Below are 23,766 nucleotides of genomic sequence, written 5' to 3'. Positions count from 1 at the left end.
CTCTGCAGCCTTCCAGCTTCCACCTCTATTCCTCACCATGGTGAGTCCAGGGCCCATCTCCACCTGCTTTTTCAGCTTGCAGGTCAACACAGCACTCGCCTTCCAGCCACAGAAATCACAGAGGGTCAGAAAGGTGGTGGCATGGGGGTCTCTGAGGCAGGAGCCAGGCCAGGCACTGCAACAGACTCTCAACCCCTGCCAGGGCCAAGGCGATGCTGACATTGGGGCTGCAGCAGGAACCCTGGGGGTACCACACAGCCGGGCTCTGCGTCCTGGGCTCTGCATCCAGAGTCACTTACCATGTGCCACCACGCTGCTGCCCGGGGCCTTTCACAGTGCTCTGCAGGGTGAAGGAGCTGAAATCTAGAGAGATCTAGGACACACATAAAGAGCTGGAGCCCAGGATCAACAGGTGGTGCGGCCCCATTATCCCTGCTCCCTGCACTGTGCTGTGCTCTCCACAACTCAGCCAAGACCTCCAGGAGACACACTCATCCCGGGGAGGTGCACCATATGTGTGCACACACACACAATTCAGGTGCAAGCCTGGAAGCCCAGACTGAGGGGACCACTAAGACCACCCCCTACACATACTCTCTGCCGCAAGACAACAGCAGGCTGTTGGGACACACACCCAGGGGAGGTGAGCAGCGTGTCCGGCCAGTCCTTGGCACAGAAGGTGCATATGCTCCCGGGATTATTCCACCTCCCATGTCATCATCCTGACCAGACAACAATCCTCCCTGTCCCTCTGACGTCCCTCTTATCTAGGGCTGAACTGCTTGTTTATGGATGAAGAAAGCCCACGTTAACACGGCTGGAAATCAATGCCTTGCTTCCCCAGAGTGTGTTTGCCCACAGAGGGTACGTCCAGTCAGGGGCAAAGGACAGAGGTCACCAGGCCCAGCCTCCTCCTCAGGACCATGGCCAGTCAGGATAGGACGTCCATCCTCCTATCAGCTGTGCTGTGTGCTGGGCTGCTGGTGAGAACAACGGCCTCTGCCCTCTGAGATGCACGACTTCACACAGACCCCCACATTCAGACATCTCTCTGCTGGGAGCCCATGGGTGCCCTACCCCCAGCCTCCAGATCTCCAAGGTTTTCACCAAGAAACACTTGACCTGACTTGCATCTAGTTCTTATAAAGCAAAGGATCCTTCTAGAAGGTTCTTGCTTCCCACTGCACATGAGTGGGTGAACCAGGGCAGCCCTCTCTGTGTGTGTGTGTGTGCTTCATACCAGCTGAGCCACTGAAGCAGGCCCTGGTCAGCCGCCATTTCCTTGCCATTCCCTGTGGGGCTCATAGCCCCTCCTTGTGCTTGGGCCCCCACTTCCCCCAGCCTCCGGCCAGCACAGGACGTGTGGATGGGTCCAACCTCAACTGTGGAACCACACAGCGAAGACCCCAGTCATGTCGGGGAGTTAGGGACGATGGAGGACGGGACGTAACTGCATATACTGGCCTCTCCGAGTCTCACCTCTGCCTGCTCAGGATTCCTAACACTTTCACAATTACCCATGCCAGTAGGAAATGGCACAGCCACGTTCCTAAGGGGGTAAATACTCTGCCAAGGCACAGCAAACATATAGGGCATGTGTAATAGGTTTGGTGGACTGGATGGGGGTAGGAAGTGCAAAAAAGGGTCTCCAATAGCAGAGTAGGTGAGCCCCGCAGGACTGGCCAGGCCTGAGGCAGCTTCCCACAGGTGCTGTCGGAATGTGGGCTGGATTTGGGTTTACGGAGCTCCAGGTCAGGGAGCTGGGATGAGCAGAATCTCAGCAGCTGGCCTGGAGCTGAGCTGTACGGGAACCCTACCCCGCTGGACTGGGGCTGGACCCCAAGGGGCCTTTCTATCCCTCCAAATACAAAACAGGGTTCCCTGAACTCTGCGAAGGTGGAGACATAGACTCAGCCCCAGAGTCACCTCCACATCCCGGCAAAACAGGAAAACAGAACATGAATGCCAAAAGTTGTGAGTTCTTTTTCTTTTTATTGGCAAAGTAAATATATTTTTATGAAGGACCAAAGAAAATATACATAATTGTAACATATGTACACCAGCTTCATAGATTTTTTTTAATTTCAAATTTACACAAATGTTGATATGTTATTAAAAGATATTTTATGTGGATGGACCTATGTACAGTTTATTTACATACATTCATAGGATGTGAAATAAACCTGTCAAAACAAGCTAGTTCATTTATTAATTTCTAGACAAAATAAGGAATGCATTTCTAAATCAGGGTTGGGAGGCTCTATCTAGTTCTCTCACACCCAGGACAGCCTGGCCCTCTCCTCCCAAGGCCACCCTAGAGGCTGGTGTCCGGATTTGTCAGGGAAACCGGAGGAGGGGACAAGCCCCTGGGTACAGGTGCTTCTGGCTCTGTCTGCCCTGCACATTTAACTCAAGCACATGCACTGCCAGCCCCCCAGTGGGGGACACTTTTCACCTCTCTCCCACATAAGGCCCCAGCGGCCCGGTCCTGCCCCCCCACTCCAGGGCCCTGCCCACACCCTCTGGTGATCATGCTGAGCAGGCATCTTAGACAAAGCCACCCTCACACCACAGTGCAGCCCTGGACTTCTGGCCTACTTCCTTCTCCCCCAGCATGACTCTCTCTGGGAACCCAACATTTCAAAACTGCACATTTCATCTTCCCCTAGCACTAAAGTTCTGGCCTTGGCCCAGGATGGGGGAGCCCAGTGGGAGAAGGGCCAGGTCCCCAAAACTCTGCCTGCAACCAGCGGCTGCAGCAGAGGCCTGGCCACCGCGGGAAGGCACGAAGGCACGAAGGCACGAAGGCCTGCCTCCAGCCCCGTGTGCCGGGGGCCCAGCCCCCAGGGACGCGGGTTCGAGGCTCTAAGTACTCCCGAGAAAGGCAGCGGTTGGCGGGCCCTGGTTTCACACCTCCCAGGCTTCAGAAGGTGGGCTGGTAACATTGTCATGTCCCTCTGGAGGAGGCAAATAAATTATTGCTTAAAAAAATGGGGCTGGGGTGGGGATCTGGGGTGAGGGACAGGCTGGGGTTCGGGGCGCTTTCAGTTCACGGAGCGCACGGAGCGGCTGCTCCGCGGGAAGCGGTGCACCTTGATGTGCTTGGAGAGGTGGTCGCTCCGCGCGAACTTCTTCTCGCACACAGGACACTGGTACGGCTTCACGCCCGAGTGCGAGCGCCTGTGCCGCGACAGCTCGTCAGAGCGCGAGAACCTGCGGGACATGGCGCGGTCAGCGAGGCCTGGCCCTGCCTGCCCCGACCCCACGAAGTTGCGGGGATGCAAGGCGTGCACCTGGCACTCACCCAAAGGGTGGCTGCGCAGACCTGCAGCCTCTACAGGATTAGGGGAGGGTCCCCCATCTGCGTCGGTAAGGCTATACCAGTTCTCAAAATACCAATTTTTTTTTCTTTTTTTGAGACAGGCGGGAGTGCAGTGGCGCGATCACAGCTCACTGCAGCCTCCCGGGCTCAATCAATCCTCCTTAGCCTCCAGAGTAGCTAGGATTACAGGTGTGCCCACCACACCCAGATAATTTTTGTATTTTTTTTAGAGACCAGGCCTCCCTATGTTGCCCACGCTGGTGTCAAACTCCTGGGCTCAAGCGATCAGGCTACTTCAGCTTCCCAAAATGCTGGGATTAAAGGCGTGAGCCACTGTCCCAAGCTGCCCCTGCCACCCCTCCAAGATGGAAAGAACTACAGTAATGGTTCATGCTGGCACAGTGGGCATTCTCTGTTGGGAACTGCCAGAGCAGCTGGTAAAAGCTCCCAACAGGAAAGGACCCCAATGCTACCAGGGACCAGGGCTTCCCTCCCACAGCCCACCCAGTGTGCAGGGGTCTCTGAGGCCACAGGTGCACTCAGTCGCTCAGGCCCTGATGCTGGCTGCCCCTCACCACCCTGGCCTCATCTACGCCACTGGACCAGAACTCCACAGGGGCATCTGTGAAGGTCTGTACAGGACAGCCCATCTGGAGAGGAAACTGAGGCCTGGGAGGAGGAAGCAGACTTTCTGTGCAGCACAGGGAGAGGTCCTCAGACTTGAGTCCACCCACTCCTGAAACCAGCTGTGCTGGAAGCTGGGCCCTCTAAGGCAGGCCCAAATAAAGATTGACCTTGCAAAGTGCATCTGGGAGTTCAGGTGGCTCCCGACATTTTGCTTTCTTGGCCCCACTGGCCTGGGAGCAGGCACTCATGTGACAGTCAAGAGCCCAAGCTGCATCGAGGGCCTGGACTGCTTGCCACCAAACTCCGGGATTTGAGGCCCTCTCCACCCCTGGCTTGGCAGCAGGTCCCTCCCACCCCACCTACCCCTCCCACGACACACTATCCCGCTCTGTCCTCCACCTGCATTGACCTTTCCTTGGTCCTTCTTGCCACAGGCCATTTGCACATACTGTTCCCTCTTTCTAGAATGTTCTTCCCTCCCCCTCCTTGCTCTCTCCTACCCATTCCTTAGAGCTCAGCTCGAATGTCACTTCCTTAGGAAATCCCTCCAGGACTGCATCCAATTCTAGGCTCCCGTGGCATTACACACCTCTCTCTCCTCACTCTTGCTGTTGTTTTGATTTTAAATTATCTTCAACTTTTTGATGACTGTCAGTCTGTCCCACTAGACTGTCAGCTCCATGACAAAGGACACGTCTGTCTTGGTTCCCGGTGGTCTTCCCGTGACCAGCCCAATGCCTGGTATATGGTAGGTGCTGAGGAGGTGGATTTCAATGCAAGAGTGGGCACAGCAAGCAGCCCTAGGGGCGCAGACACTGTCAAGGAGCAGTCCCAAAGCATGCGCGTGCACACACACACGGACAAATACGTGCCCACACATACAGGCACACAAACATACATGGACGAATATGTGCCCACACATACTCACACACACACACTCAGGCACAAATTCATGCCCCCACGTACTCACGCACACACACACACACACACACACAGGGACACCAGGCCCAACATCCCTTCGTGGACCAGGGCCACCCAGCGAGAGGCGGTGCCCAGAGCAGCAGTTCCCAACCAGCGATTGGTAAGGGCTGGTGATGCCCTAGTGCCCTGACCCTGTGGGTGGAGAAGCAGAAGGACCCAGCAGAACGTGCTCTGGACAAGGCACAGGGGGTGGCAGGAGGGCCTGCAGGAGGAGACAGGCACTCCAACCCACATCACAGAGCGGTGGTGGCACCAGGCACAGGGCAGTGCTCTCAGCACATCTCCAGACTAGGTGAAGCCCAACTGCCCTGCCTGTCAGAGGAGGAAACTGAAGCTCAGGGTGCTGAGGGCCTGATCCAGGTCACTGACAAGACAGGGCCCCTGAGGCTCGAGCAAAGGTCTTGACACAGCCCCCTGCCTGGGCGATGGCAGATGACCTGGACTCCCAGTTAGCAGAGCCCCCCAGCCTCCTCTACAGGCCTGGCTGGGTGGTGTGTGTCACAGGGCCCTGTGCCAGTGAAGAAATGGGATAAATGTGCCCTGGCAGTCAAAGCCGACACCTGTGCTCCTGGGCAGGACACCTGCCCCCAGCTGCAGCTGGGCACACAGCTTCTGAGCAGAGGAGCTGGCCCAGGGCAGGGGCAAGCAGAAAGCTGCAGACACAGAGTGCCACACCTCCCAGGCTGCAGCCCTGGGGTCACCCAGCATCTCACTGGCCAGGGAGCCAGGATGAGCCAGCCCCATTGGACTGGCAAGACCATGGCAAGGGTTTAAAGAGGCCAAGTCACACAGCCCAGGGGACAGAGTCTCAGCTCCTGCCTTGACAGTTCCCACCCCACTGGGTGCCCTGAACTGTCCTTTCTGGGCCTCAATTTCTTCACTCATCCAATGAAGACTTTGGCATTCCTGCCCACCTTCCAAGACTCATCTCAAAGGCCACAGGTGGTGACGCGGGGCCACACAGCTCTTTGGTCATGGTGACACCCTGGGAAGGACAGGCAGATACATGCTGTCCTCACCTCAACTCCCTCCCTGCTGCCACAGGGTCCTGGCACCTGAGAGGACCTTCCCTGGGAACTGAGCCCTCAGAAGACCCCCTGCCTCACCCCTGCATGCCACATTCTCCCAAACAGCAGCCAACAGAGAGCCCTGGGGACTACAGTGGGGGACGTGGGAACCCGGTGGGTAAGATGCAGCCCTTGTAGGCAGTAAGCTCTGCCACTTACCAACCAGGCAAACTAGGAAAGTCACCAAGCTCCCTGAGCCTCAGTTTCTCTACCCGGACAAAGGGAGAACAAAAGACCTATTCCTGAGGACTGTGAGGATTGTACAAGACAACCAGTAATGGTTTAGAGCCCTGCTTAGCATGTGGCAATTATTCAAGAATGATGAGCTCTTATCACCTGCATGGAGTTAAGTGTTGGGCCTGGTTCCTGGTGGGTCCTGCTGCAGGCAGGGCAGCACCATGATTTGTGCTGAGCTGTAGGGCAGAGGGTACACAGGGGTCCAGTGTCTCTCTAGAGCAGCTATAATGTCAGGGCTGGTGCGTATAGCACTTCTGTGTGAAGGCGTCCCTTCCTTGAGACACTAACCCTCATCTGCCAGACAGACAACACCGCATACAGTCCAGTCTCAGAAACTGCAATGGGAAGGGTGCTCCCTAGAGTTGTGCAGTTCACAACCTGCCCAACAATACTGGGGCCTCTGCCTACAGAGGGAAGGAGGTCAGAAAAAGCCTCATCACACAGGGGTCATGAGAGCAGGCTGGGAGTCAGACCCCTAGGTTTGAATCCTGTACCTACCACCTCTTGGATCTGACACTCAAGAGGAGCCTGCAACTCCTCTTCTCTGTCCCCCACCACATCCACTGTGGACGACAAAGGTACCCACCCTGCAGGCTGATGACAGTTATTCATATTCATATTCACTGCAGCAGAAGGGATTCTTTCTGGATGGAATGGCTTGGCCATTCTGGAACAGGACGTTCTGCTGCAAGGAACAAAGGATGCCTATGTCTGACAGTGAGGCAAGGAAACTTCTAGGAAGGCAGGCAAGCAGCACTTCCCAGACGGCTGGATCAGAACAGGGAAAGCCTGCTCTCAGCCCTGTTGAGGGTGCCAAAATCATGTCACCAGAGAAGAGACAGGGAATACTTTCAGGACCAAAAGCAGAAGGAAGTGGAGGCTGAGTACCTGGGCAGGTGACGACCTCAGCAGTGGAGGGAGGGCACTGTCCATTACACAGAGGGACGAGGGGGCTGAGGGGCCCTGGCTTGTTCTCCAAGCACAGGACACAGTACGAGGCCAGAGCCAGCCTGGGGCAGGAAGAGCATCCCATTCATCTAGGCCACCAGGAAGAAGAGACAAGGCCTGGGAGTGGAGAGCTCCCCCACAGGGAGTAGGTGAGTGTGCAGAGCTGCCACCCCAAAGGCCAGGCTGAGCTGCAGATGGAGGTGGAGGTTCCCAACACCAGAGTGAGCACCCAACACCGGGGTGCAGAGGGAGGTCCCTGAGTCTGGGCAGACAGCCTCAGCTGAACTCCTGGCTCTGGGGCTTACTGGCTGTCTGACCGGAGAATTTACCTAACTCTTCTGTGCTTTAATTCTCTCCTCTGTGAAATAGGGACAACATGCTGATGCCTACTAATTTTGAGAATTACATAAATTAATATGTGTGAATTTTGCTCAGAGCAGTGCCACCTATGCATTAGAGGCCCTGGTTATTATCTCGATTGTGGTCGTTAGCTCTTTTCCCATAGCCCAGAAGCATAATGCCTTTTGGGCCGACCTCTTGGTGGGAGAGTGGAGGCACACATGGTGACTCTGATACCAGCTGGGACCGCTGGGTGGCCAGAGCAGGGCTCTGCTCGGGCTCAGGCATGCAACCCAGATCCTTGCTCACTAGCTATGTCCCTGTGGGCATGTGACGTGAGCAGCCTGTGCCTCAGTTTCCCTCTCTGTGAAATGAAGATTGGTGCCCACACTTCACCAGGCAGTTACAAGGACCTGATGAGCTAATGCGAAACCTTAAGCTGTCACTACAGCCTCAAGGGCAGGGGTCATTTGAGACAGAGGGCACAGAGAGGGCGGATGCCCACGCGGGAGCCTGAGCCACAGCAGGGAGGCCAGCGTGGCTGGATCCCACTCAGTAAGGGGAAGAGACAGGTAAGCACATTGTATGGGTCTGTGGGCCAGAAAGAGAAGCTTGAATAGAAACTGAAGCATAGCAAAGTATACTTAAAGGCCTCAGAAGGTAATGAGCTCCCCATGGCAGGAAGTATGCAAGTTACAATGGTGGGCAGAGGGGATTCCAGCTCTGAGAAACTTAGAATAGTGCCCAGCATACAGTGAGTGGTCAGTAAATACGCCATCTCACCATCATCATCGTTACTCTTCCAGCCGTGTCCAGACCCAGCTGCCCCAAAGCGGGGTCCATCCTCCCTCCTGACTGCTGCAAGGAGCTGCAGGGGCTCCCTCTCAGTTGAAGACTATCCCCACATTAAGAGACACAAGCAGACTGGGCACATCCCCAGGGTTTCAAGATCCCTGAAAGCCAACTGAGGACTCCCCGCATCCTCAGAAAAGCAGCCCTCCCTAGAGGCCGGTGTCCTCAGCTCCCAGCCGAATGGCGCCTCTGCCATGAGTTACCCCACCAGGGCCAGACCCACTCCAGGGGACCTTGGGGGAAGCCGGAGGAGCCCTTGGGAAGCCCGGGGCATGGCTGGCAGCAGGGACAGCTCCTGGGGGCAGTGCCATTGTGATCTCACTGGGCCAGGCAACCATTACACCTTCTCTTGCCAAGTGGGTCCTGGGCAGCATGACCAGTGCCAGGGCTCAGATGTGTCAGAGCTGAATCCCCTCTACAAGTACCCACTCTCTCATGTACACCCCCCTGCCATGAGGAAGTCATTACCTCTTGAGGCCACTGTATAGAGAACTAAGATCTGCCTCACTGAGATACACTTTGGGCTGAAGGGCCTATCAGCTCTCTGGCCCTAAGATATCCAGGAAGAAGGCTGGCCTTGGATGAGGACCACACCTGCCCTCCGCATCACCCTACCCAGCCTCACGGCAACTAGAGGAGCCACTTGCCAATGGTCGACTATGGCCAGGAGACGGTGCTGAAAGCTGAGCCCGACTAGGGAGTCCAGACTGGTGCTTGCAGGGAGGCTTCCCTGCCTCTCTGCAGCCCCTGCCCGCCCTCACCAAGAGGAAAGTGCATGCAGGGTCCCTGGGAGTAGGGGGTACCTCCACAATAGGCACCACCCTCTTGGGGGCTGGAGAGAATGCCTTCAGGGTTCCTCCTCAGAAACTGCCTTGTATGAGTTTGTATCCTTGTGATGTACAAACAACAAGGAGGCTGCTGCGGAGCCCTGCACGCCTGCCCTGGGCTGCGAAGGGCTAGCCCTCCACTCTGCAGACAGGAAACTGAGGTTTGGAGGGGGACCACCCCAAAGGCACATGAGAAGTTAGTGGCTGACCCAGGCGTAGGCTCGAGACCACTGCCCCCACACACCTGTGCCCTCGCCTTCTCTGCACAAGTTTCCTGCTTCGATCAAGAGCACTCCTGGCCCTTTTCTCGGCTCCTCTAACCTCCTGTGCAGTGTACTTGCTGCTGTGTCCTCCTCTCACAAGCAGCCTGTCAGCCATGCACCCACTCGGCAGGCCTAGGTACAAAGCTCATAGAGGTGGGGACTCCAGGATGGAGACCTTGTGAGGCCCCAGGGTGGGCTCTCGCAGAAGCCTCTCCGGTCTGTCTGAATGGGGTGGGAGACAGGACAGAGTGATGTCCTCACTCAGGAGGGGCCTCCATAAACCTAGACACTGTTCAGGAAAATTCCCTTCTCTGGCCAGATTGGCACTCAATGGAAAGGCAGCACCAGTGCCACAACATACATTCCACTCACAGCTCCGCGACCACGGCTCAGCCTCACCGGCCAGAACCTCTGCCCCAGACAACTCTCAAGAGCTCTCAGATCCAGAGTATGGTCAAGAAAACAAAAGCTGCAAACTGCTCCCCGGGTGCTGCACCCACACATAACACACGCACACACAGGCAGCCACACATGGTGCACAAACACCTAAGACATGTATGTGTGCAAACACATATGGTCACATGGCACAGACAGACACAAAGAAAGCAAGATGCATACACATGTGGGCATGCACACACACAGCCACACACCTGCTGGTGAGGCCCAGGCCTATATACATCCCCAGGGATGCAGATGAGTGTGCCCCATCTCACACACGTAGCAGCAGCCACAGCAGCAAAGATGCGGAATGTGCCAACAGCACACAGCGCCCCCCAGGCAGGCCAGAGATTCCTTTGGGATGGGCATCAGGAACTGCAGAGGGCTGGCTCTGGCACCCTGGAGCACATGAGCTCTTGGCAAGCAGCCTACATTTCAGGAAAAGGTGGACAACCCCTCCCAAGGAGGCTGAGCAGCACGCGGTGCTCAGGGAAGGGTGCTGGGTAACCCTGGTTGGGAGACTACCAGTTACCATTTGAGGCCTGATTTCCCCACTGCCATGAAGACCAGACAGCCTGGGTTCTGCCACCTGTGACAGCACCGCCAGCTGGCCTAGCCTCCCTCTGGGTTGGCCTTTGCAGCCTCCCATACATGCTTCCATGTCCCCAGGGAGGAAGCACAGGCTAGGCCCAGCCCACGTGTCCTGAGACATCTGTGAATGAAGCTAGTCTCACTGGTTGGGGAAGCAGCATTTTCAGGATGTGACCTCTCGAATCTGGCCTCTGGGTTCAAATCCCATTCACAAAGCAGAGTGACCTTGGGCAAGTACCTGGCCAGTCAGAGCCCTAGTGTCCTGTGATGTAAGTTGGGAGTGATGGTGGTACTTACCCTGTGGGGCTGTGGGCCCAAAGGGAGCCGCTGCCTGGCCTCTAGACCACACTCATCCTTCCTCGCCAGCCCCTCAATCCCCACCCTTGTCAGACTGGATGGGGAGACCCAGCTGGCAGCACAGGCCAGTGAAGCCTCACCTGGCCATCAGGAAACTGGACACCAGTTGGCTTCTGGCTTCAGGAACCAGGAGGACCAAGGAAGCCTCCAGGCAACTGTGCCAGCTCTGGGCCTGCACCCGCCTGCCCCTCCCTCCCCTTCCTCATCTGCCTTCTCTTAACGGTGGAAAATGGCCCTGCTGCACACCCAAGTAAGCAGACATGAGTGGCTGTGCTCACTGCCCAGGCCTGTCACCCGCTATACTGACCTCCAGCCGCAGCCTGGCCAGGTGCAGGCGAAGGGCTTCTCACCCGTGTGCCGGCGCAGGTGGGCCTTGAGATGGCTGCTTTTGGTGTACATCTTGCTGCAGCCGGGGAAAGTACATTTGTGCATTTTGATGAGTTCTGTGGCTGGGTTCTTGGGGAACTTCTGGCCCATGAGGAGACCGGCAGGGCCAGGCCCCAGGGGTCCCGATCCAACAGGCTTGGCGGCAATGGGCACAGGGGCAATGCGCACAAACTTGGAGGGCAGGTTCAAGTTGGAGGAGGGCACCACCTGGGGCACGAGCGCGAAGGTCTGCCCCTGGATGTTGACCAGGAGCTGGGCAACCTTGACATTCTCCGGGGCTTGCCCAGGGGAGGCAGGCCCCGTGCCCGATTCCTGCTTCACAGGCATGGGCTGGATCTGCAGCAACACTGGGATGGGGCCATCGGGCGTGGGGCCCCCACCTGGGCCCTGGGCACCTCCTGCACTGGCACCACCTGGTGGAGGGGAACAGCGCTCTCTCCCACTGGACCCAGGATGGAGGTGGCTCCTGTGTGGCCCAGCTGAGAGCTGGCTGCAGGCATCCAAGTCCTTGCTGTTTCCCTCGGGGGTCTCCTTGACTCCAGGCTCCATGTTCTCCTCCAGAAACTCTTCAATCTCCTCCAGGGTAGGCTGGAAGGGCCGTGGGACGTCATCAGGGTCACCCAAAGGAAACTCGGGCAAGCAGAAATGCTCCCCCTTCACAGGGGCCGCTGCCCTTCGCCAGGGCCCCCAGGCCATGGGGCCACTGCTGGCCCCAATGCTACCGCCGCTGCCCCCGCCACTGCCCAGCGTGGCCTGGGACAATAGGAAGTCCAAGATGCTGTCCTGGCTCTCGGTGCCCGGGCCTCCACCATAGCAGGAGCAGAGGGCTTGAGAGTCGGGACTGGAACAGGAGCAGGGGCTGGAGGCATCGCTGTCATCTTCAGAGACGGGTGAGGGCAGCATGTGATATGCCCGCCGGCCAACCAGCCTATCACCCAGATACCCAACTGGGCATTTTGGCGACGAGAAGTTCTCGTCCACTGGAAGTAAGTGGTCCACCATGCTGGCCTGGCCGTGCCGGTGGCGGCTGCAGGGAAGGAAGACAGGAGGCCTGGTCAGAAGGACAGTGCTCACCTGCCACCTCGCGGGCCTCTGACCCCACCCTCAGCTGCCTGCCCACAGCCTCCCATTGCCAAATGCCTGGATCCTGCTTCCATCCCCCAGGAGAGCTGTGCCTGCAAGAGTGTTTTCTGAAATTGCACCACCTGTTTGCAAAAGAGACCTCTCCAAGCCCCATTGCACAACCAGGGGCACTTCTGGTTTCAAACAGATTTTCCAGAATTATCCTGGAAAATAGCACATATGTCTGTGAACAACTGAGTATGGGTGAGTATGAGAGAAGGGCATGCGCGATGAGGCTCTCTGGACCCCAGGAGGGCCAAAACCCCGAATCAGCCCACCGTCAACATCACAGGAGTCACTGTGCATCTGAGGGCTCCTGACCTCAGCTTCACGCCTGTTGAGTCACAGAATGGGGTTAGAACAGCCATTTGCCCTCTGACCCTCATGTTGCTGAGGCTTCCAGAGGGTGGCCAGATTACGCAAATAAAAATACAAGCCGACAGTTAAATTCAAATTTCAGATTTAAAAAATAAACTATTTTTAATAAAAGTATGTTCCCAATATTGGATAGGACACACTTATATTTAAAAATTATTTCACCTGAGATTCAGATTTAACTAGGCCGCCTGCATTTTAACTGGGCAAGTGTAGCATGGAGGCAAAACAGTCAAAGACCAAAAAGTGCCTGCCTGTGCAGCTGTTTCCCCACCTAAAGGGGAAAAGCTCCTCCACTCTCCAGTCCTCAAACCCCGATAAGCCTTGACTGCCCTGTGAGTGGCACAGGCTTGAACGCAACCCTCTCACCTGCACCCTGATGCTTGAGCATCCTGGTGGCCAAGGCCCTGCCCCTCTGGTGATAATCTGTGGAGTGGAAGCCAACCACTGGGGTCCCAGAGCACCCGCATGTGCCTAACTGCCTTGGACTTCACACCCACCTAGTGGGAAAGGAGACGACCACCCCCCCAGACCATCCTGACCAATAAGGAAGTGGAGTCCCCTGCACTCTCTGCCACTGCTCTCTCCATCTGGGACACTCACCGCCTTGGGAAGACTCAGCTAATGCCTGTCTCCCCCTGAGACAGTGCACTCCATGTCTCTGCTGCGTCCCCAGTGCCTGGACTGGCCCCTGGTGCCCAGGAGGGGCTCAGAGAACTTTGATACAGAGGAGAAGGGAAAGCTGCATCCTCTGAAGCCAAAGGACATGCTAGGTCTGGTGCCAAGGAGAGTCAACAGTGTCCAGCTGTGACGGGGCCACCTCTGTGAACCTTTGTCCCTGCTCAGTGACCAGGGCAGGCTGGGTGTTTATCAAGCTTGGGTAAGGGGAATGCTCTGCACCAAAGTCAGAGGTTCTCTGCTGCCCAGCATCACCTCTATACTCAGCCCCTCTGTCTCCAGGACCCCTTCAGGGCCTGGCACCTGGCACTGCCCAATGGCCAATACCATCATCAGCTACAATCTTGAGCAAGTTCTTGCTCCCCCTCCCAAACCTTAGTTTCCTCATCTGTTCCATGCTTCAAAGATCTCTAAGTCTCTTCCTGCTCAGGGACCCCAGGACCTTTGACCTCAGTTCCCAACTTACCCAGGGAGCTTCATGGAGCTCCAGGAAACTAAGGCAAGGTCTGTACCCCAAGCCAGTTTTACTAGGAGGACATTTGGCTTTTTGGTTTAAATACTCAGCTAAGGATTTAAACCTGGAATATGTTTTAAAATGCACCTGTTCACCAAATCAGGTGCTGGGAAGGAATGAAAGTGCTAGACACTGTGAAGGGCGCAAGGCTGGGTAGAGCCCACACTCCACCCTGGGCCTCCCCCAACCCTTTCCCACCCTCCAAGCAGGGGCTCCATTTCTGAGTCTGCAACTTGTCTGCCAGGTGACCTCAGGCAGGTGTACAGCCTTTCTGTGTCTGTCTCAGTCTGTGAGATGGGGGTGCTTCCAACAGTGCCTGGTTCCTCAGGTGTTGTGAGAATTCCGTGAGCTGACGCTTGCTAAGCACCCCACTCAGGATCTGGCACACCGGCAGCACTCAGCCAGTGCCAGCCATTGGTGTCAGCCTGCAGGCACGGCAAACGTGCGGCCTCTGCCCCTCTACTGTGATGTTAAGGAATCAGGGGCCTCCAGCCCTCCTGGGGCCCAGAGCAGGCCTTAGAGCCCTCCCCTGAAACGTGATCACTAACTGGCCATCCCATGATATTAAGTAATTACTGTTAATATTTTTAATTGTGATGATCGTATTGTGGTTAAAGGAGGCCCTACCTTTTAAAGATATAAACAGATATTGACAGATAAAGGTATCTAAAAAGTACAGTAGGGGGGCTGGAAGGAAACACCCTCCAATGGCTTCCCAAGGACAGGTGGCCCTATCTCCTCGCAGCAGCCCAGCACCTGGGCCCTTGGGACTCTCTGCAGACCTCACCACCAACTGCCCCTCTCCTAGTCCAGGTGTGCTCACCTCACTTCAGACTCAGCCCGGGGCCACTGCCCTGCCTCTTCCCCCAGCACTGCAGGTGGGAGCTGCTTAGTTAGATCTCGGCTCAGAAGTCACCCCTGCCAGGCCCACTCTGTACATCATCCTATATTATACTCTTCTCTGCAGTTTCTACTGTGGGAAACTATCTTGGTAATGTGTTTGTGAACTTTCCTCCCTGTCTACCTTCCCATCAGAATATCAGCTGTCCTGACTGTTCACTCCAACGCCATATCCCAGAGTCTAAAACAGGACCGGGCAAAATTTGCTGAATGAGTGAATGGAAGGTGCGGGGGAGGGGGGGGCCGAGACTAGGAATGGGTGGCCCAGGTCAGGCAACAGGGTCTTAATGCTGGGCTGAACGTCTCAAAGGGGAAGCACCCAGGCACTGAGAACCCAGAAAGGGCTCTGGGACGTCCCAGGGCACCAGCATTAAAGAGAGGACACTCTAGGGCTGGTGCTGGCTCGGCCCCTGAAACACAGCAGCACGTGGGGCGGCCAGAGGCGCAGGCTGCGTGCAGGGGGAGGGGACACGCTGTTCCGGGCACAGTCCCCGGCTGGCCGCCGGACTCCGCCCCCTCCCCTGGCCCGGCCAGGCCTGCTGTTTATCCTCCCGGGGACACAGCGGCTGCAGGAACAACATGTAATTGATAACAAGCCCAGCGCCGGCCAAGGGCTTGCCATTGGGTCAGCGTGCAAATCACGGGGGTGGCGGCGGGGGCCGTCCTTCAAAATAAGAGTCCCCGGTCCCTGAGCCGCCCGCAGGCCCCAAAGTCGCAGAGTCCGGGCGTCCTCACACCTGTAGGGCGGCAGGGTCTCCCCTGGGGCCACCTGGTCCTGGGGGACAGGGGGAAGGAGATTTGAGGCTTTCAGACATTTGTTGATTTTGTCACCTCCGAGGGCCGTGGGAGAAAACAGCCCCTCTGTGCCCTCCGTGAGAGGGGGGTTCCATGAGTAACACTAAGGCGGGGAGGGAAGAGTGAACCGGACCACCATATGGGATGGGGACGGCCTCTGCCCCGCCGCCGCCATCCCTCGGTCAGGCCATGGCTTTGGTAATGTTCGGTCTGAGCGGACGGGGACTCAGCGTGGAGTGAGACGCGTGAACGGTGCGGGTGTGCGTGAAGGGGTGTGAGTTCCTGTCGTGTGACTGCGTGTGCGGGGCGTGGTGCGCCGCAGCCTCTGTGGCTGTGCGGGAGGCTGTCCGCGAAGGGCTCGCGCGTGGAGCCGCCGTGGGTGCCGGCGGGTGAGGGGAAACGTGCGTAGGAAATGAAGAGAGCCGGCTCAGACCCCTTCTAGAGTCTTGGACTGCCGCCCGCTGGGCACCATGCCCTCGTCCCGCGCCCCCCCTTGCCCCCGACACTGCTGCGGTGACCGACAGTAACCCCTCCGTCTCCAGCCCCTCCGCCCCCCAACCCCGGGCTGGCCAGCGCGTCCGCTCGCCCCCTCCTCTCACCAGGCCGCGCCGGTGCCCACCATATGGGAGGGCCGGCCCGCAAGGCGCGCCACGGAATCGCCCGGCCAGGCACCGAGGCGGCGGCGCGGGCCTCAGCAAAGTGCTGGTGGGCGACCGGGGCGGGAGGGGTCACCTCCCCCGGGCTAGTCCGACCCCTGCCCACCTCCGCGGGGGCCCATCCCGCTCCTCTGACATTCCTCCGGCACTCGCGCGGTGCCTCCGAGAGCTGCGCGGGCGCACGGCCACGCGCCCCGAGGCCGGCCAGCCCTCTGATCACCCGAGGCCGCGTCCACGCGGCCGGCTGGCCCCGCCGCGCCTCTCCCACCTGAACTTGGCGCACGCCGGACCGGCGGCCAGGCCCCGGCGGTCCTGCGGCCGGGCGGGCTGGGCTGTGGGCGGCGGCTCGACTCTCGGTCCGGCGGCGGCCGGGGGCCGAGCCGCGGGTCCTGCGCTGGCTCGCTTGCCCGCCGGCCCGCGGGTAGCTGCGGCGGAGCACTAGCCCGCCCGCAGCTCGCTGGGCACTCACTCCCCGCCGCTCACGTGACGCAGCGGGCGCCGCGAAGGCTCGCAGGAGGCTCGGCCCCGGGCGCGCGCCCCATTGGCCCGCGCTGAGCGTCACACGTCCCGCCCCGCCCTGGCCCCGCCCCGCCCCGCCCCGCCCGCGCGGCCCCCTTACTTGCGCGGCGGATGCTCTGGGATCCCGGAGCTGCCAGACGCGCACGCCCCCCCAACACGCTGCCTGGTCCCCGGCTCGCAGCCACCTCCTTGCTTCCCACCCCCTCGCTACTGTCTCGCGGCGTCCACGAGGGCCGGCTTCTAAAGCTCGGTTCCCAAGGTGAGAACGTGAGACTGGCCTCAAGACTTAAGAAAAGCCCTGAGATCGCCCCAAAGTGCAGTCTGCGTGATTGAGGGGGAAGCGCTGGGGAGCCTGTCTGGCCCGGTCTGGCCCACGTCCCCACCTTCATCCCCAGCGCGGTACAAGAAGCTCTGTCCTCCGCTGAGTGTCAGATAAAGTAGACTTGCCTAGAAGGACGTATTTTGGGATAAATACGGTATTGGGCTTTCAGCAGGACAATCAGTTACCCTCCGGAAAGTGCGCGCGCTCTGCGCTGCCACCCTGCCCTCCAGGACTAACTGAGGAGGTTTGCTGACCCCCCCCACCTGAAGCCAATGACACCTTGTCTCTGGGGCACCTTTCTGAAGACCAAACAATGCTTCGCAGTCTACAAAAGCGTTCATAGACTGCTTTAGTCCGCAGCAATCCTAGCTCGCATTTGGGTTCCAGCTTAGAGACAGGAAGAGTAAGGCTCAGAGTGCCTTGCCCAAGAGAAACACGTGGGCTGACGGTGCTAGGCACCCTGCTGTGCCCTTTAATCCACACTCCACCTGGATCCTCAGCCAAGCACTTTACAGATGAAGAAACCGACTCAGAGAGGGCACCAGCCCTCCCCAGCCACACAGCTGGGAAGGAGCAGGTAGAGAGGTAGAGCCAGGTCATCTTGCAGACACCCCCAGGCCACCTGTGCAGAGCTGTCCTACTGAGCTTCCTTCTTCTCCTCTCCTGGCACTGGGAGGTGGGGAGCATTTTCTCCTGCTGCTTCTGGAAGACATTGGTAGACCAGGAATTTTTAACCATACCCTTTCCAGGCTCTCTGGAATGCTATAGGTCTGGGCTTGCTTGACCAGGGATCTGGGGACACTCTCTGTGCACCAGGTCAGTGCCTGGGATTCAGCTGCTGCTGCCACTAGGAGCCAAACCAATGCGTGGCCATAGGGCTTTAAGGACATTTGTGTTGAGGATGGTGAGAGGCTTTCTAGTTCACAGAAGTTGGAATGACCACTCTGGCATTACAGCAGCCCTGGCTAGCCTGGGCAGAACAGTGGAATTTGCCCATTTTCATAAGAGAAGAGAGAGAGGCCTGTATGCCTCATTTTGTCTCAGTGCAGGTCAGGATCAGGCATGGCCACAGCACTTCTCCATCTGCCCTGGCCGCCCTCAGTCTTCACTCCTCACATACTCAGCCTAGTGTCTCCCATCTCCTTGGTGAAAGCTGCAGCAAAAGGTCAGAAAAAGCTTGGAAGCAAAGACACATCGTTAGCAGCTTCAGCGCACAGGAGGGAGGCCCCACTGGCCAGAAACTAGAGAACAGCCAAGATGGTCCTGTTAAAACCTGCGTCAGATCAGGTCCCTTCTGGGTTCAGAAGCTTCCAGCAGCTCCCAACTCACTCAGAGTAAGTAAAGCCCAAGTTTTCACCACAATCTTTAATGCCCTACAGCTAGATACGGCATTTACCCCAAACCATATCTAAGGAGAAAAGCTCCCTCAATATAGTGGGGAGAATCTATCATTGAGATTCCTTGGCAGAAAGGAGAGAACAAAGCCAGGTGGTGCTCTCCAAAACAGATGACCAAAAAAAGTAAAGATTTATCTTCATAGCAATGAAAACCTCTAAGTTTCTTTTCCTCCAAAGCAATTCCTTCCCACTTCTACATAACCAAGTATAGAAAAGGGCCTTGGAAGGATATAAATTATATTGGTTAAATATTGTATGACCTTGCCTATAAAACCATCTGGGCCTGGTGCCTTTCTGGAGTGATCTTTGCTCCATGCTTGAATTTCACCCATTTTACCAGGATATGTCTGACTCTAGCCTCCTTCTGTTTTCATTGTTACTACTCTATGCTTGGTGTATCCTTTTAATCTGGAAACTCAAGTCTTTCTTCAGTTCAGGGAAATGTTCTTCTATTATATCTTGTTTCCCCCTAAACAGCTGCATGGATTGCTCCATCGCATACTCAGGTCTCTGCTCAGATGCCACCTTATCCCAGACACCTTCCTCACCCATCCCATCTAAAACAGCACATCTGCTGCCCTCAGTTTCCTGGCCTCTGTTTATTTTGTTTCATGATCCTGATCTTTGTATTATTTATTGATTTGTTTCTTGCCTGTCTCTCCCACCAGGAGACAAGCTCCTTAAGAGCATGGACTTGTATTTTTTTATTCACTCCTATATCCCCAGAACCTAGAACACTTCTGAAACATGTTGAGGAAATGAGATTTTCTTCTTGCCCCGGTAAAGCTGCCAATGGACACGGGATCTTTGAAGAAGCTCTTCAAGGTCTGGTGCTCTCTTCCACAGTACTGTAGCCACCAATCTTGTCCTCATCCCCTGTTCCACACACATACCTGAGACTTCCAGCCTCCCTACTAGCTCATGCCTGCCCAAGGGTCTGAGCCCAGCCTGCCCTCTTCCAGGAAGCATTTTGAGGGCCCCATTCAGTGGCTCAATGTTCTGTGCACAAAGGGCCCACTGTGGCCATCAAGCCCTGTGACCTCCCACAGTGACTGACTTCTCCGCACCCTTCCCAGGTGGGAAGCAACAATTCCCCCTACTCTCAGCTCCCCTGTCCCCAGCCATGCTTCAAGGGTCTCTGGCCAGAGTCCCTTACCTTCTCACCACCTCTTCCTCTAAGGGCTGGGGTGCTGAAGAGACCCTACCCATTCTGGGCTCAGGAAGTGGTTTTGAGCTGGAGGCTAGGGAATAGGCAGGCAGAAGGGCTACTGGTGCCCAGGGGCCAGGAAAAACATGCTGCAGGAGGTTCCTCAGGCTAGGCTGGACCCTTTCCCCACCAAGCAGACCCCTGGTGCTGTGTAGACAAGAGGTCAGGTCTGTCCTGACACCAGGCGACTCAGATGAGGGCCCACCCCTCTCTCATGACCAGTGTTGTCCCCACCCCCAGCCCCCCAGCCCTGAGCACACCTAGCTCTGAGGAACATCAGCCCAGGGACCTGGGGACCTGGTGGTCCAAGAAGACACAGAGAAGGGCTGAGTCCTGAGAGCCTCTGCCCCGGCTCTGAGCATTGGCAAAGCCCCAGGTATACCCCAGCCCAGAGGATCCAGAAGCAGCAGGGGCTGAGGTGGGGTGACAGCTCCAGCTTCCCCTGGTCCATGGACACATCAGTGTGGTGCTGGGGTCAGAGGGCTCCTCAGCTTCCCCTCATCCCCGTCTCTGCCATGAGTTGTGGTCTCTCTGACACCTGACAGATTTCTAGGCAGGCAAGCAGCCTGAACCCCAGCCTAGTGGGGCTGTACGTGCGTGGCAGCCTGGACTCTGGTTCTTTTACAGAGTCCCTCACTGCTGAGTGGCCTTGGGCAAATCAGTTTGTCTCTCAGAGCCTCAGTTTCCTCATCTATAAAATGGGTGCTCAGACCTCTATCCTACTTACCTCAAAAGGTTGTTTGAAGATAACCAAAGTAAGAGATGGGAAAAGGCATTGGAAAGTACAGAGATGCAGTATAGGCTGCTACCATTCCTTCTGATATGTATTCACCGCTCCTGGACAGCTGTCCTGCCAGTGCTGAGCATTGCTGTGGAGATGAGATGCCACTCACACTGCCAGGGCCTCCTGAGATCCCAGTGCAGTGTAGGGGGCCCAGCAGGATGACGGTGGTGCAGGTGATAAGGACGAGTGTGAAGGGGGCTATGGACCCCACCCTGGGGAGACGCACTGGGAGCAGCAAGGAGTGGCACTGAGGAGCAGGAACAGACCACAGAGCAGGGCAGGTTAGATCTCGGGAATGGGAATGGCCGCCACTCTCATGGAAGGGTGTACCAAGCCCAGGAAATGCTAGAAGCCAGGGAAACAGTGGCCAGCCTGTCAATAGGATGAAAGCCATGGGATCCTCTGTCCCCTGTTGGTTCAATTTCAAGCCTCCCAGACTGGTGTTCAGGCCATTCATTTGAGTAATTCTTTTAAAAATAACACCTGCACACGTTTTTAAAGTTCAAGCACTACAGAAAGGCATGAAATAAAAAGTAAAATTCTACTGAGCCCCAGTGCCATCTACCATTTCTGTTTGTTGTTGTTGTTGTTCTAAATAATGTTCTTGGGCTGGGTGCAGTGACTCACGCCTATAATCCTAGGACTTTGGGAGGTCGAGGCGTGCAGATTGCTTGAGTCCAGGAGTCCCAGACCAGTCTAGGCAACAGGGCAGTTTCGCCTGTCTCTACAAGTATACAAAATTTAGCCAGGCACGGTGTTGTGTGCCTGTAGTTAGTCCCAGCTACTTGGGAGGCTGAGGTGGGAAAATTGCTTGAGCCTAGGAGGTGGAGGCTGCAGTGAGCCAAGATTGCACCACTGCGCTCTAGCCTGGGCAACAGAACAAGACCCTGTCTCAATAAATAAATAAATAAATAAATAAAAATATGCCTGTGTCTTTTGTGTCTGTACAAGTGTATGGCCCCACCCTGCATGCCAAATAGTGTCTGTGCCCCCAGAGGCACGGCTGCATAGACCGTGAACAGGTAGCTTTGGTCTCTGAACAAATTTGGCCCGTGCGAGGCACTGACAAGCTACTGGAGTATGGGCAGGATGTGAGGTTCAATGTGTTCCCCTGGCTGGCCCCCCGTGTGTCACCATTACTGGCTGTGTCCCTCTACCCATGGCCATGGCTCTATCAGGCAGCCTCTCCTAGAGATCTCTTCAGGTTTAGGTAACCCTTCCCCAAACCCTTAAGTCCCTTAACCCCTCACCCTGCCCGTGTGTCTGTAAATCTCTCCTGCATTCAAGGTCCCTTGATCACCCTGTGGCAGTGTCCATGTGCCCTGCTGGGACTGGACCAGCATGCATTAGCATTGCTGCTATTCAGTCTCTTTGTCATACTTCAAGAGGCAAATCACATTTCTTTTCTAATTTGAATTGGTGTTTTCTAAACCTTTTGAAAATCCACCCTCAGATTTCCTTTCATAATACCACTATTTTTATGGTTATAATTGATTATGATTATGATTTTCTTTCTTATTTTATTTGGAGTACATCATCAAGTAATTTTTTTAAGTAAAGGTGCTTGGAAGACAACCTTTCTGAGACTTTCCATGTCTAAAAACATCTTTAATTTGCTGTCACATTTTATTGATAGTTATGGAATTCTAGATTCAAAATGATTTCTGCTCAGAACTTGAAGGTATTGCTCCACTGTCATCTGGCACCCAGTGTTGCTATGAGATGTTTGATACCAGCTGGAATTTTATTCCTTTGTAGGTGCTATGGTCTGAATATTTGTGTCCCCCCAAAACTCACATGTTGAAATCCTAACCCCCAAGGTGATGGTATTAGAAAGTAGGACCTTTGGGAGGTGATGAGGTCACATGGTAGAGCCCTCCTGAGCAGATTCATGCCCTTATAAAGGAGGCCCCAGAGAACCCCTCCTCCCTCCCACCATGTGAGGACACAGCGAGAAGTCGCTGTCTTAGTCCATTTGCATTGCTATAAAGGAATACCGGAGACTGGATAAATGATAAAGAAAAGAGGTGTATTTGGCCCACAGTTCTGCAGGCTGTACAGGAAGCATGGCACCAGCATTTGCTCCTGGTGAGGGCTCAGAAAGCTTCCACTTATGATGGAGGTGGAGGAGAATCATTATGTGCAGAGGTCACACAGTGAGAGAGAAAGCGAGGTTAGGGGGAGGTGCCAGGCTCTTTGTAACAACCAGGTCTCTAGGGAGCTCACAGTGTGAGAATTCACCCCCTTTCTCCCAGGAGGGCACTAATCTATTCACGAGGAATCCACCTCCTTGACCCAGACACGTCCCACCAGGCTCCACCTCCCCATTTCCACATGGGCTTGGGAGGGTCAAACATCCATCTATGGCGGGCATCATCTATGAGCCTGAGGGTGGGCCCTCACTAGGCCGAATCTGCCTGCTCCTTGATCTTGGACTTCCTGGACTCCAGAACTGACAGAAATATATTTCTGTTGTTTATAAACTACCCAGTTTACGGTATTTCTGTTATCGCAGCCTCGGTGGACTAAGACAGAGGCTACCTGTTTTTTTTCTCTAAGAAGCTTTTGGGGGTCTTCTCTTTATCGTTGATTATCTGAAATTTTATGGTGACCTACCTGGTGTTGGCTTCATTTATTCATTCTTCTTCTGTTTGGTCAGCGTGTGAAGAAAACTTCATGCTTTTATTTAGCTCTGAAAAAAATTTATATTATTTTCTTTTTTCGTTTTTTCTTCCATTCTCATTTCCCAGTCCCCCGTGCTCTGAGGCCACCTCACTGGTGCTTCAACCACTCGAGCGCTGTTGTCCACAGGTCCAGTGGAGCTTCCTCAGAGTCCTGTGGCCCAAGCGCTCCCCACCTTTGGCCACCTGTAAGTTCTAACGGCCCTCCCAAGCAGCGGCCTGCTGCAGGGGCCTCCATTCCCAGGACTCCACTGAGCTCTGAGTGAGCCATGAAGTGTGCTGGGCACATGCCGCTCCCCCCCCTAGACCATGAGCACCATGGCAGTGGGAACCAGGTCTGCATCATCTGCAGACCCCCTGCCTGCAGCACAAGGCCATGCCCCCAGCACAGACACGCTGTCTGAGTGTCCAGTCCAGAGCAGATGCACAGCAGATGTGTGTTTGGGTGTGCCGCTCTTGGGCACCTCCTAGCCACTGGCCAGCCTTCCTCCTTCTGGCCTGAGCCTCCCTCCTGCTCCTTCAAGAATCCTGTTCACTGCAGCTCCTATTCCAAGGCCACTCTCCAGCCCCAGGCTCAGAG

The 23,766-nt window shown here is 55.9% G+C and overlaps 1 protein-coding gene across 1 annotated transcript; it reads right to left on the bottom strand.

Annotated features, from left to right (window-relative positions):
• Nucleotides 1-1,972: 1,972 nt before the first annotated feature.
• On the bottom strand, nt 1,973-16,750 carry KLF15 (KLF transcription factor 15). The gene is made up of 3 exons (XM_024244230.3): nt 16,545-16,750; nt 11,157-12,263; nt 1,973-3,213 (listed from the first exon to the last, which is right to left on the bottom strand). Exons 2-3 carry the CDS (start codon nt 12,236-12,238, stop codon nt 3,045-3,047), a joined length of 1,251 nt encoding a protein of 416 aa, XP_024099998.1. The 5' UTR covers nt 12,239-12,263; nt 16,545-16,750; the 3' UTR covers nt 1,973-3,044.
• Nucleotides 16,751-23,766: the final 7,016 nt, after the last annotated feature.

This window comes from Pongo abelii, chromosome 2 (assembly GCF_028885655.2).
Source record: "Pongo abelii isolate AG06213 chromosome 2, NHGRI_mPonAbe1-v2.0_pri, whole genome shotgun sequence".
NCBI lineage: Eukaryota > Metazoa > Chordata > Mammalia > Primates > Hominidae > Pongo > Pongo abelii.
Note: the sequence above shows the minus strand (reverse complement) of the source record. Positions and strands in the feature narration are given on the sequence as shown.

What these genes read in the sequence shown, in the direction of transcription:
- KLF15 (XM_024244230.3), bottom strand. Translation starts at nt 12,238, where the DNA reads ATGGTGGACCACTTACTTCCAGTGGACGAGAACTTCTCGTCGCCAAAA. An exon ending in TGGCCAGGCTGCGGCTGGAG is followed by an intron (nt 3,214 to 11,156) that starts GTCAGTATAGCG and finishes CATGTCCCGCAG; the next exon opens with GTTCTCGCGCTCTGACGAGC.